The sequence below is a fragment of the Dipodomys ordii genome, unplaced genomic scaffold, assembly GCF_000151885.1.
Source record: "Dipodomys ordii isolate 6190 unplaced genomic scaffold, Dord_2.0 Scaffold72, whole genome shotgun sequence".
Taxonomy (NCBI): domain Eukaryota; kingdom Metazoa; phylum Chordata; class Mammalia; order Rodentia; family Heteromyidae; genus Dipodomys; species Dipodomys ordii.
The window spans coordinates 4,290,179-4,304,083 of record NW_012267288.1 but is presented as its reverse complement, the minus strand read 5'-3'; the positions used below and the strand labels follow the sequence as shown (position 1 = coordinate 4,304,083).

The 13,905-nt window shown below is 35.8% G+C and overlaps 2 protein-coding genes across 2 annotated transcripts in view; both read right to left on the bottom strand.

Annotated features, from left to right (window-relative positions):
* Window positions 1-5,818, bottom strand: part of LOC105991358 (serine/threonine-protein kinase MARK2-like) — a 122,214-nt gene extending 116,396 nt beyond the window's left edge. The window contains exons 1-2 of the mRNA XM_013023988.1: window positions 5,779-5,818; window positions 4,694-4,717 (exon numbers count right to left, since the gene is read on the bottom strand). Of these exons, the coding sequence (XP_012879442.1) occupies window positions 4,694-4,717; window positions 5,779-5,818 (64 nt within the window). The remainder of the gene's footprint in view (window positions 1-4,693; window positions 4,718-5,778) is intronic.
* Window positions 5,819-8,174: 2,356 nt separating this feature from the next.
* Window positions 8,175-13,905, bottom strand: part of Snx13 (sorting nexin 13) — a 124,309-nt gene continuing 118,578 nt past the window's right edge. The window contains exon 24 of the mRNA XM_013023987.1: window positions 8,175-11,659. Coding sequence (XP_012879441.1) covers window positions 11,412-11,659 — 248 coding nt within the window. The 3' untranslated portion in view covers window positions 8,175-11,411. The remainder of the gene's footprint in view (window positions 11,660-13,905) is intronic.

The following is a 13,905-nucleotide window of genomic DNA, read 5'->3' as shown; positions in this document are numbered from 1 at the left end:
TTTATTAGTCATATAAACCTTGAAATATTTCAAATGTCCTCTAGTAAACTATGACATATCCATATGGAATTTTATTAAGAAAAGAATTACAAGAATTTCATAATGTGAAAGTTTAAAAAATGTCATGTAAATAAGATGATCAAAACTGTATTAAGAGCTCGAACACCAGAGGAAGACCTTTCCTGCCTTCCTCTCTTTTTCTTTCCCTCTCTTATTTCCTCCCCTCTTTTTTCTTTGTTGTGAGACTGGAACTTTGAACCCAGTACCAGACACTTTGCTTATTGGCTTGGTACTAAACCAACTGAACCATCACTCCAAATCTTTTTTTTCCCCTTTATTTTCCTTTCTCCTTTCCCCTTCCCTTTCCTCCCTCCCTCCCTTCCTCCTCACCTCTATCTTATTCTCATACTGAGTCTTGAACTCAGGATGTGGGCACTGCACATTCAAGACTGGTCCTGTACCATTTGAGCCACAGCTCCACTTTTGGTTTTTGCTGGTTAATTGGAGATAAGGCTTTTCTTTCCAGGCTGGCTCTGAACTAGGATCTCAGACTTCTAAGTAGTAAAATCATGAGACACCAGCACCCAGCAATAAGCACTTTTTTATAAAGCCATAATTTAGTTCATGGTTTCACAGGTTCAGTGCAATTTTTCACAGGTTCAGTCCATACAGTTTGTTTTGTTGCAGGGATTTTTCACAGGTTCAGTCCATACAGTTTGTTTTGTTGCAGGGATCTACCATCATCCTTGGCTCAGATGTATGCCTTCCACCACACTGGAGATGGGCAACAGAAGGCCATGCCACTGCGTTCAGTTACAGGATGATGTTGTTCACAGCCTAGGTACTGTCATCAGATGCAGGAATGATATTGTGGGCAGTAACATGGCTGTCATGCCACAGTGTAACAGATTAGCTATCGTGTTTTGGGTAGCACTGCTGGCAAAGACTATAGTCAAAGTCCCTCCATGCTGCCAAGTTGTCAGTGATGATCATGAACAGGGGTTCCTAAACAGTTAATGATGCAAGAGGTATTGCTGGTGATCTAGTGAAACTACCAAATGTGAAGCTATCAAAGAAGTGGTGAAGCAGGCATCAAAAAGCCCCTCAAAGACATTGTTGGCTACAGTGATTTCTCATTATTACACGAGCAATTATGTCCTTATTAGTCCACTGGTTTATTGCCTTGCTCTCCTATAACAGGCGAGCCCTCATTAAAGGGCTATTTAGATCACTATTATTCCTCACATGCTGAAAACAGCAGCTGCCTTAGAAGCAAACCTTTATAAACATTTACTCATTTTACAAATCCTAGAAGGATTTATGGAAAAATCTTATTTTTGGAAACACTGCTCCTGTGATACATTTACTTATATTTTCTAGCAACATCTTTCTAGCATTGGTCACTCTACTCTGGGCTGTAGTTCCATCACTTATAATGTAAAGTTCCTAGCAACTTTTGAGAAGAGGAAATGTAGAGCTTGGAAAGCTAGTAAAATGGGCCTGTGCTTTGCCACATGCTGAGGAAATGGAAAGGCATCTTAACACCAAAGATCAAAGAGATTTCTTTTACAGTCCTTCCCAGAAGAAAACACTTTTAGAACCTGCCTACCTAGTTACTTTCCATCAGTAACCAAATGGAACTCAAAACTGAATGTATTCATATGCCTGTATTTGCTTAGCATAAGCCAAGAAGAGAATTCCCTTAAAAAAAAAGTGCAAACAGCAACTTTTCTGGTTATGATCACCAAAGATGTTTCTAGGCAATCTAAAGTGTTTCATGTGGCTAAAAAAATAAACAAAAACCTAAATAACTAGCTTAGTTGAATAATTTTCTTGTACAATTTCACAATCTTAAATATTTTCTATAGACAAAAGTGACCTACTCACTTGATTTAACCAGTGTAAAGAATTCATGGTGTTCAAATTAAGCTTTCCATAAGAAAACATCCATAAGCACATTTTACATACATTAGAAACTTGATTGCTTTTCACATCAGGGCAAAGATGTATCATTGTTTTAAATCAAAATTATTACACTTACCTAACTTATTCAAGTATTCAGTTTGCTTAGTAATAGTAGTTAAACTGTTTCTATATACACATTAAAACACAAAAAGTTCATATTTTATTTGGCATTCTTTTTGTATGTATAAACTTATTTCTGAAACCTAGCAACTAAGGACATTATTTTAAACTATCACTTTTTTTCTACACCTTCTTTAACAGATGTATTGAGTTTTCCTTGAATACTTCAGCAAACTAATTCAACAGATTTCTTTTTCCCTTTATACTTTCTGAAACTATTTGGTTCTCTTAAACTTATATATTCTACTTAGTCTGTTGAAGTCAGCCAAAAATGACTCCACTAAATTTACAAGCTCTAAAATCTAACATTATTCGACTCTGAGATAAGCACAGGCACTTAAGCCTATTAACAAGGACATTTAGAAAATATTTCAGGCTCATACAAGAATTTTACCTAATTTTTGAGTCATTTAGGGAATGTCAGAGCAGGTTAACGAAGGACTTCTCCCTACTTTGGTGTTTAAACACTAACCTTAAAAAAAAACAAACACTCGCATGAAAGAAAAAACATCTGAATATTTATCTTGGGGTTCATTTCATCTAACATCAACTTATCTGACCTTTTCTGCTTGTCTCAGACATATACTAGTTATTGCAAATAAGGGAAATCATGGGACCTATGTTTCTTTGGGCCTGGCTTACTTCACTTAATATAATTTTTTCCAAGTCTTTCCATTTCCTAACATATTTATAAGATGATTTCTTTGTTGCTTTGTATGTCCCTCCCCCACAGTATAACTCCTGCTTTCACTGTATTGATGTTGGTATAATCTGTGGAGGGGAAGGGCAAAAACAAATCGTTTAAATAGGGATACAGGTGGACCCATTGCAACAATGAGATGTACAAGTCATTATGTTGAAAAATGAACTTTACAACTTTGGCAGGGGGTGGGAGGGGTGGGAGATGGGAAGGGATGGGAAGAGAAAACAAAGGAGTAGGCAACAATGCTTGATAAGAAACGAATGGATCAAGAAAATGTGGTATATATACACAATGGAATTCTATGCCTCCATCAGAAAGAATGACATTGCCCCATTTGTTAGGAAATGGAAAGACTTGGAAAAAATTATAAGTGAAGTAAGCCAGGCCCAAAGAAACATAGGTCCCATGGTTTCCCTTATTTGCAATGACTAGTATATGTATCTGAGTCAAGCAGAAAAGGTCACATAAGTTGATGTTAGGGAAATGAACCCTAAGATATGTATTCAAATGCTTTTTTCTTTCATGTGATTGTTTCTAACGTATTTATAAGATGATTTTTTTGTTGCTTTGTATGTCCCCTCCCCCCCACGGTATAACCCCTGCTTTCACTGTATTTGATGTTGTTATAATTTGTGGAGGGGAAGGGAAAAAACAAATCGTTTAAATAGGGATACAAGTGGACCCATTGCAACAATGAGATGTACAAGTCGTTATGTCGAAAACGAACTTTACAACTTTGGTGGGAGGGGGAGGAGGGGATGGGAAGGGGAAACAAAGGAGGAGGCCTTAATGCTTGATAAGAAATGTACTCATTATCTTGCCCATGTAATTGCAACCCCTCTGTACAGTATTTTCACAATAAAAAAAAAATGTACCCATTATCTTGCCCATGTAATTGTAACCCTTCTCTATGGTATTTTCACCAAAAAAAAAAAAACCCAAAACACCTTTATCTGTTTTTTTTTTGGTAAGTTTTCTTTTAGAACAAAGTAGAAAGAAAAAAGACTAAGATTTAGGAAGTCATAAAGTCCCAGATATATTAGGAATAATCATCTCCAGTCCACATTCATTCAGTCCCACACAAATTCTGATAAACCTAGCAATTTGTAGTCCTCAATAAGTCTTTAAACCATGTTAAGCTAATTTCAAACTCTCTACAAATCTCTGCTTGCTTTCTCTCCTATTTGATAATGTGTTTTTTGAATTAATTATTTCTGGTAGTTCATATAAATGACCGGTTCTTATACCTAGTTTCCAAGAGGCTGAAAGACAGTAACAGGTAAATGTCACCTACAATATAAAATTACAACTACAAATATTTTAAAAGGCTATTTTCCTTTTGCAAGGGCAGAGGTTTTGTTTCATTTACACACTCACACACATATACATTGTTTCTACAACTTCACCTATGAATCAAAAATAAAGAACAAAACTTACCCATCCGTTGTAGATTATCAAAAATTCCCAAGGAGCTGCTTTCTTTTTAGTAAGCACAGAATCTTCTTTCTTGACTGCTTTTTATTTATTTTTTACCTCATAGCACTATATAAAATGAAAGTAGAAGATTCTACAATTTGTAGAATAAATGAGTACAGGCTACAATATAATTTCCTAATTCTAGAGGTGAGCTTCATTACTAGGACTGACTGAAATATGAATAGATGTTTAGAGACCTCAAAACACAAAAATCAGCTTCCCAACACTGTTTACAAATTAAGAAATAAGGCAGTTGTGCACTTATCAAAACCCGAACCAGAAGACTCATGATGTGTATGGTAGTCACTGAAGGAAGGTAGTTAAAAAACAGGACTTGCAAAGGCCTCAAATTCTAACTGCTGAATGAGGCTTCTCCCTGAAAGCCAGGTGTCTCTGGGGCCAAGAAGTAGCATTTCAGAGGTACAATACCTGTCGTCACATGGTCTTTTCCACCTGTTAAAGAAAAATCAGTGAAAAAATATTTTAAGAATGGCTGCTTATAAATAAGAGAGGGGAATTTTCAGGTGCTAGACAAACTGATTCACAATACAAGTTATTTCAAAGTAACTTTGCCATGTATAAATGTTAGTAAATAGTGTGAAAATTCTTGTTAATAACCTGGTTAGCAAAAAAAGTAACAACTTTCTTAGAAAATCACTGATCTCACATCTTTGAGCACCTTAAAAACCCTTTCTTAATTAAGGATACAGACACACTCCATCACCCCGGGGAAATGTTTCCTTAAATGAAGGAAAAGAAAAACACAAAGTACATTGCTGTGGTCCATAAAGTTCAAGGCAGCAGTCAGGTATGTCATTGACATTTTATGTATAAGGAAAGTCATCTGTTTAAGTGTTGCTCAAGGGTGGGGGTGGGGGTGGGAGTATTTATATATCCAGAATTGAAATCTTTAGTCCCTACTTTTTCTAGTGTTTTGTGACTGAGAGTTTGGGTTAGTGCTTCACAAGTGGTGGCCATTTTTTCCCCAGACATCATCTGGCAGTGCCTATATTTTCTGTTGTAACAATGTGATGGAGAAGAGGAGGGTCATCAATGGGCTGAATCCAGGGATACCAATACATTTTCTACAGTACACAAAGACAGTTTACAACAAAGAACCATGCAGCCCCAAATGCCAACAGTGCCAGGTGACAAACCTTTTCAAAGTTTCAGAAATCTGTGGAATCTGAGTGTGAGAACTCTAAGTTCTGAAAATTTGGACAAGTGACTCCTATCAACTGAACATTTTTTCTTTTGCACCTAAATTTTCTGTTTTTCTACTTGTAGATGTGTCTTAGCAAGCTGATTACCAGTGGCTCATGCCTGTAATCCTTGCTATTCAGGATGCTGAGATCTGTGAATTATTGTTCCAAGCCATCTGGATCAGAAAAATCTATGAGACTATTACCTACAACTAATCACCAAAAAGTCAGAAGTGGAGTAGTCCCAATGGTAAAGGTCAAGCCTTGAGCAAAAAAGAAAAGGGGGGGGGGAATAACAAAATAAAATCTTACCTTCAATACACCTCTTCTTCCTTCTCTTCCCAACAGCCATTTTTTGGGAGTGAAAAGAGCTCACCTGAAATAACACTTGACAAAGCTGACCTTAATCCCTCATTCACAAGCATTCCTACCAACCTCCAAAATTGACAAAATAATGTAGCTCTCACTAGGTCTAAACTTATCCTAAATTGTGAGTATAAACCATCTGGCTCAGACTGGGAATGTGTCTTAGTGGTAGTGCTTGCCTACCATGCATCAAATCCTGGATTCGATTCCTCAGTACCACATAAACAGAAAAAGCTGGAAGCAGCACTGTGGTTCAAGTGGTAGAGTGCTAGCCTTGAGCAAAAGCAGCTCAGTGACAGTACCCAGGACCTGAGTTCAAGCCCCAGGATTGGCAAAAACAATAAAAAACACATTTGGCTCATGCTGAAGACAGGCTTTCTTTCTGAGTCTGGAGTTTTTGACTGCCTACATGATCTACCTCCAAATAAAAACCATAATTTCAAATAAGTTTCCCTTTTTGTGAACATTTCTTATACAGTGTCTTTTTGGGGGAATTAAGTGCATTTTGTGTGACTTCACTGGGACAGTACAGCTGGAAACTTGAGCCTGGTTTTCCCTGTACTTGGTCAAACGTACTTTTCCTCTGATTTTATTCTTCTGTTGCAATAAATCTCAACCATGAATATGACAACATGCTATCTCATGAGCCTTTGTAGTGAAGCAGTTGGGGAAGCCTAGGAGTATTTCCCACACATAATATTATTGTTTCATTTGTGATATGTAAAAGATGATTTACATCTAAGAACATTACATTTAACATACTTTTCATACACTGCATAAAAACAGAATATATTTTTCATTCTCAGTTGATTTCCTAAATCTCACATACACACACACACACACACACACACACATGTGTATGTGTGTATACATATGGATGAGTTAATGTGTCACAAACATCCTATAAATTGAACTGCATTACTTCTTCCCCATGAATTCTCTAGTCATATGGCTTCTTCTTTATCACATCAACAAAATCTCTGGCAAGTACCTTTCCTATTTCTCATGAGATGAATTCTATCATCTCTAAGTTCTGGTATATCTAGTATATAAACAGCTGTTAACTTTCCCTAATATTTTTTTCCCAAACAACAATGGCTTCATGAATTAGTTTAAAAAATAAAAGAGCTTGTGACATTAATACACTGATTTTCAAATCCAGTTTATACTTCCTAACGTGTGTTCTGTGTGTGTGTGTAAGTACATGAGTTCTAGGGCTTGTACTCAGGGCTAAGGCACTATCCTTGAGCTTTTTTGCTTAAGGCTAGCATTCTATCATGTGAGCCACAGTCTCACAGATTTTTCTGCGCAGGCTGGCTTTGAATTGCAATCCTCAGATCTCAGCCTCCTGAATAGCTAGTAGGCTTGAGCCACTGGCTCCAGTGAGATTGTAACTTTTAAGCCATTTGTATCAAAATGTTTTGTGGTCAAGTTTGGGGAATCAAGCAAGCAAAGTTAAACAGATTTCTCAGAGAATTTCACAAAACTATTGATAACATTCATACATATATACAGTCAAGTCATGGGGCTGTCCCTCAGCATTCCAGCTCAAGGTGAACACTCTACCACTTGAGCCACAGCATCACTTTCAGTTTTCAGGTGGTTAATTGGAGGTGAGAATCTCACGGACTTTCCTGGCTGGGCTGGCTTTGAATCATGATCCTCAGATCTCAGCCTCCTGAATAGCTAGGATTACAGGTGTGAGCCACTGGCATCCAGCTTCCATTCAAATACTGAAGGGATACTGGCTAGTACAGTGGATAGGCAGCTCTGCCTGGGCTATGTAAAACTGTAAAGATTTTCACCCAGGAACATCTTAAAGGGACTAATATTTTGCAGTATTATTTTATAGAAATATTACATGTGTTCCTGTTAAGGCAGCAGTTATCACCTCTGGTATCTGAGAAGTCTGTGGACACAGCTCCAAGGAAGTACAAATATTACAACCAACCAGGCATTACTACATTGCTGCATGCAGTCTACTGCCTTTGAGAACAGAAACTGTGTAAAGTATAAGCTAGATACAAATTTAAAATGACACCAAGTAACAATTGTTAATGGATTACCTAATTACAGACCTATCAGTGGGAAAATGACTTTATAATTCTATGAAAGGGAAATGTGAAGTTTGCCAATGTGGTAGTATTTGGTTTGCCACCAAAAAGGCAAAATTAAATTCAGTGAGCTTGAATACTCACGGAGTAGCACATCTATTATTCTGGAAATTGAATTGCGTAGTTCCTAAAAAAAACTCAAATACATGCAGAGTCTAAAAATAAGATGATTGAGCAAGAATTTTTAGAGTAAAACTAAAATATATTACTAAACAAACTCAACAAAGATGTTTGTTAATACTTTATTAGTATTTTCTATTGGACAGAACATAACGCAAACGAAATAAAAAATTTTAACCTTCTTTGTAGTTAATAAAAATAAATGACATTGTGATTGTATCTTCTTTGTTAAAGAAGGAAAGCATTGATAGAACAGTTAGGCACACAGTTGACACTTACTGTACAATGATATGCACAAGGTATCTTTTTAACAATTATAATCCTAAAATGTGCTCATTATCAATTTTCCCTTGTAATACAGGAGCCATACTCCCATAAGCAAAACTTACTACTAATAAAAGAACTTTACAAGGAGTGGGCAGAAGACTTTTAAAACAAGTCCTTAAATAAGAGGACACAGAAACAACGGAATGTAAGTTGTTGGGTTAAGAAGACAGTTTTAAACCACATCTCTAAAACATTAAAAATTCATTTATTTTACAATTACTGAAATACACATGCATTAAAAGAAAATATTGCACAAAATTAAAATTTTAGAATGTGAAATTTTTATTTGTTCTTATTTTAGAAAAATTGGTACACTCCTGGTAGCACTTAACTGTTTTTCTGTTTTATTTTTGCCCCAACACCAGCAGCACAAACTTACTTATAATGAGCAAACTGAAATATTTAACAAAGTCTTAAATGTTTTTATTTTTGTTTCTTTAAAAAAATTAAGGCTAACCGAGTGCATCCATTGGTCAATGGCACAATTGTTTTCAGCAACTATTTGGAACACCCTAATGATAGGAAATGTTCATCTAAGTGCTATATTTAAATTATACAATCAATTCTTAGGTGAACAAACTATGGTTTCTAGTAGTATGTACGTTACCTGAAAAAAAAAAAACCCAAAGAAAAAAATGATTAATTTTGATGGTTTTTGCCTAAAGGCACCACTGACTGAAATCACATTCAAAAATCAACTATCAGAAGACATAAAGCCTCTTCATGAATGTATCTACATATGCAACAAATGCATATTAACCATAGTACACTGTACTTGACTAATGGGTTAAATATTTTACAGAGTTTAACCAAGTCATTCAAAAAGTAACTATTTGAGCACGACCACGGCTCTCTCTGATGTAAAACACAGATGTGCATAGAGAAGGTGCACCACTGATAATATAGACTACCATTTTGACACTTCTGCTTTTGAAATATAAACTCTTTTAAACAAAAATTACTTTAAAAACCCATTTACTCAAACAGTTTTTGGTATGAGTGCAGTTATCTTGCAGGGCTCGAGGAAAATTTGCAGCCTTTCATGACTTTTCTTTCCCTGGTTGACAGCCATTTTTTTTGTTTTTGTTTTTTTTTTCACATTATACAGAAATGCTTTTTCACATGTACACTCTAGGCTCTTGCATGAATTCTTTTTTATACATATTCTTAGATTTATTCATGTCAAAAATATATTTGAAATGGGCAGGGGTATATCTGACAACCATTGCACTTACGGCCATGTTTATGCTTCATATAGACATGTTACACATATCCCACTTTTAAAGCACAGAGAGGAGCTGAGGCAGGGGATAACACTGGGGCAGAAGACACATTTCTTCCACCAGAGCCTCTAGAACCTTTACTCACTTGCAAGTTGCAATGAAAGGAATTTTACTTATGTAATTCTCAACATGCAACACATGCTGAATATCTGCATACTGTAAGTATGCACACAGCATTATTAATAAATATAATTATTATAAGTTTAAAGGAAGGCTTTATCTGTTAACAAGCTTCACTTTGTAAATAACATCTACGTGAAAACAAGACACTATTATCTTGTTCTACTCTTAAAAGCTCCCAAATAACTGGGATACCAATTCTCTGTCCCTTTATCTTAAGCACCCAACGCTCTTTTAACACCAGGATACTGGCTCAGTGGTCTGATAAATAGCTTCACTATTTTAAGGTTTTAGTGTTAAATAGTTTAGAACAAAAAAGCCGATACATCCAAACTCTTAGTAAATGGAAATATTTTAAACTCTGCAGAAGCCCTGCATACAAGAGATATGAAGACTTTCAAGATGAAAAAAATAAAGGGAAAACTAGGAAATGGAGAGGCTTTAAAACTGGAAAAGGTATCTTGTTCATTGTTGGTAGAAAATTATCTCAGGGACTTAAATGTATACACCAAGGGGTTTTACATACTAGCTTTATTTAGAATTTACATTATGTGAAATATAAATAAAAGCATATTTTAAAAATAGTACAGTTCTGTTTTCATTATTGATTTTATATATGTACACATAATAGAATTAGGAATCTGTATGTTTACATATGACTAACAAGCTCATTAATCCTCTGATTTGCTATTTTTGTAGTTACCTAAGGCATGTCTAGATCATATAACTTAAAAATATCATATGGTAACTTTCAGTTGAGATATGTGTTCCTTCAATTTCTATTTTCTTTTAGGGCAGAATGCACTTGGCAGTTCTTCCAATAAATTCTGCTTCTGTATAATCAGTTATCTGTTAAAAGACAAAACTAGTAATTTTGAACCATAAATGAGGGTTACCACATGCTTCCTTTTGCAAACAGAATGCTAAAATAAAACAATAACCATAAGAACAAAACGGAGCCCTTACAGCACATAAGAATCAATCAAAAATTTGCTTTATGTCAATGAATAATAAATCTAACCAAATTCTGATTTTGGTTGGTTTTATATTATAGTGTTATGTCACAAAACTGTAATATTTCTTACTTTAGGGGCATTCTTTCATTTTTTCCAGACCTGAAACCGTTGTCCCATTCACCTGGCTAATCCACACAATATCAAAATGCTGATGTATACCTAAAAACTCATTAGGAAAAACATCTTTCCAAAATGTACACTGCACAGTCTCCAACTATTAAACAAATTAGTCAATCTGGACCATGATTTTGTGCTTTCCTTGGCTCTCATATATACATTCTGGCACTTTGTCACTGCTTGAGAATGCTGATTAATTTGAAACAGAAGAGACCAACTCCATTCTTGCATGAGATGGGGGCAATATCCTCTCAATGTTGCAAATTATGCACCAAATCATTTAAGACAGAAACTTCTCTTGGTGGTGGCTGAATTATAGATGAAAAGGAGATGAACAAGAGGCTTATGGATGTATTAATAATCTATTTGGAGACACTAAAAGACTGGTGCAAACACAACAGTATGAGTTGGGCCCCCAGAAGATCGACTGTCCATACCATAAATCCTTGACACAATGAACACCAACTTCATAGATTGGAGTGTCACCTTTTCTGTAAAGAAGGCGCTTGAGTAGTTTGAAGTTTCTGTTTGTATTTTTGCATCTGCTTTGATCGTGAATGCAGTTTGTTGAAAAGTTCACGAAATTTGTACTGTGGAAATAAGGTTTCTAAAAAGCCTTCCAAGAAGACATACACCATTCTCCTATTTAATTGGTTGTGCTGAAACATTTCAAAAACACGAAGAATACCTTTCCGTGTTGTCTCAGCTCCAATAATGTGCTTCAGTTCATCTAAATGGAGGGGAAAAATACACATAATTCATCACTCAGATAAAGGAAACTACACAGAAGAGTAACTGATAAATAACAGGCATCCAGTTAATGAGTTTTACCACTGTTTTATAACTGACACTTAAAATATATACCTGTCTACATTGCATGCATGCACATACCAAAGACTTATAGAACAGGCAATGAAAATTGATGTTATACAGCAGAGTTAACATCCAGACTCAGAGATTCCAAATTACAGTCACAATCCTGACCAAAAAAGTTGGAAATCAGCTGTGTCTCAAAGTGGTAAAGTGCTAGCCTTGAGCACAAAAGTTCAGGGACAGTGGCAGGCCCTGAGTTCAAACCTCAGGACCAGCATGCACGTACATAAATACATACATCTATACATACATACACACATAAACACACACACACACACACAAATGTATAAGAACTTGCCAGGTGCCAGTGGCTCATGTCTGTAAACTTGCTTCTAGCTACTCAGGATCTGAGGATACTGGTTTAAAGTCCCTTGGGTCAAGAAAGACTGTGAGACTCTTCAATTTACCACCACACACACATACACATACATACACACACGCACACACATATATACACACACACATATACACACAGAGGTATCACAACATTTATAGTGAGATATGATGAAAGGTTCCCTTCATGGAAATGAAAACTGTAGTGGAGTTTTCTACTATAGTGATTGGTACTAAGAGATGATTAGTCATCAACAGACAAATGAGCAATAAATGCAAAAGCAATGTATTTAAACATAAAGGTAGGAAAATTTGGCTACACTTTAGAACTTCTGTAATAGAGAACAGAGAAAAGAATGAAGTAGTAAATATGCTATGACTATGATACAGACAAGTTGGCCACAGACAGCATCAAGTTAGTATAGGTTCTGAGATGGTGGACCACTACAGATGATCATTCTACAAATATTCATCATCAACACTCTAGTAAGAGCCATTTTGATGCATTAGAAATATATAACTTCCTAAAAGTCTATATATAAATATGTATACAATATAATTTAAAGCAAACTTGCAAATTTACAAAAAAAAAAGCAGGGAAGAGATTAGTATATAAATCATAGTACGATATGTACCCTTATTTCCTTCACATGTTCACAACAGTGTCATCTTCTTAGTGAGGTGCTCCCTGGCTACGCTTTCTCCAACTGCAACTCACCTGACACTGCGCCTCTTCCTTTCCTGGCACTTACCACTATTTGACATAGGCTATGCTTTACTTATTTGTTTTGTTTGTATTTCCTTACCAAATATAAATTTCAAGAAGACAAAGAAATATGCTAAAAGTGTCCGATATATGATAAATTTTCAATAAATATTTGCTAAGTGAAGTAAGATTTTGTTCAGCTATTTAACTTAATTCTTTTTTTTGGGGGGGGCCTGGTCGTGGGGCCTGAACTCTGGGCCTGGGTAGCGCTCTACCACTTGAGCCACAGCGCCACTTCCGGCTTTTTTCTTTTTGCTTATGTGGTGCTGAGGAATCGAACCCAGGGCCTCAGGAATGCAAGGCAAGCGCTCTACCACTGAGCCACCTTCCCAGCCCTTAACTTAATTCTTATAGCATAATCTGATTTATTGTAATAGTAAATAATATGGCTATTTAAATTCTTTTTCCAATGTTATTTTTCTTGCTTTATACCACCAGTACAATCATCTGTCAGATCTCTAACTTAATTAACAGAAATATAACCATTACAAATGTAAATGGACTCTTGTTCTGTAAGTAGATATTGATATTTAATGGTATTTTATATCTACTTTGTATTTTCTTTTTGTGTGTGCTGGTACTAGGGCTTGAACTCAGAGCCTGGGTGCTATCCTTGAGCTTTTTTGCTCAAGGCTAGAATACTACTCCTTGAGCTACTATTCCACTTCCTGTTTTTTTGGTAGCTAACTGGAGATAAAAGCTAGCTTTGAATCACAATCCTCAGATCTCAGCCTCCTAAGCAGGTAGGATTATAGGCATGAGCCACCAGCTCCTATTTTCTTTATTTAATAACTTAATTCCCAAAATGTGTGAAAGCAACAAAAGGAAGTAGTCAAAAGAATAAGCTTTCTAGTCACTCAAACAAAAGGCAGAAATACTGTTCCTTAGCAGCTATCAATCTTGGGATGGTTACTTCCAGCTTCTGCTTCCTTATACACAAAACTGTGGTAACAGTGACTCACTTAATTTGACTGTCACAAAGATTAGTTAAGAAAGTATGTCTA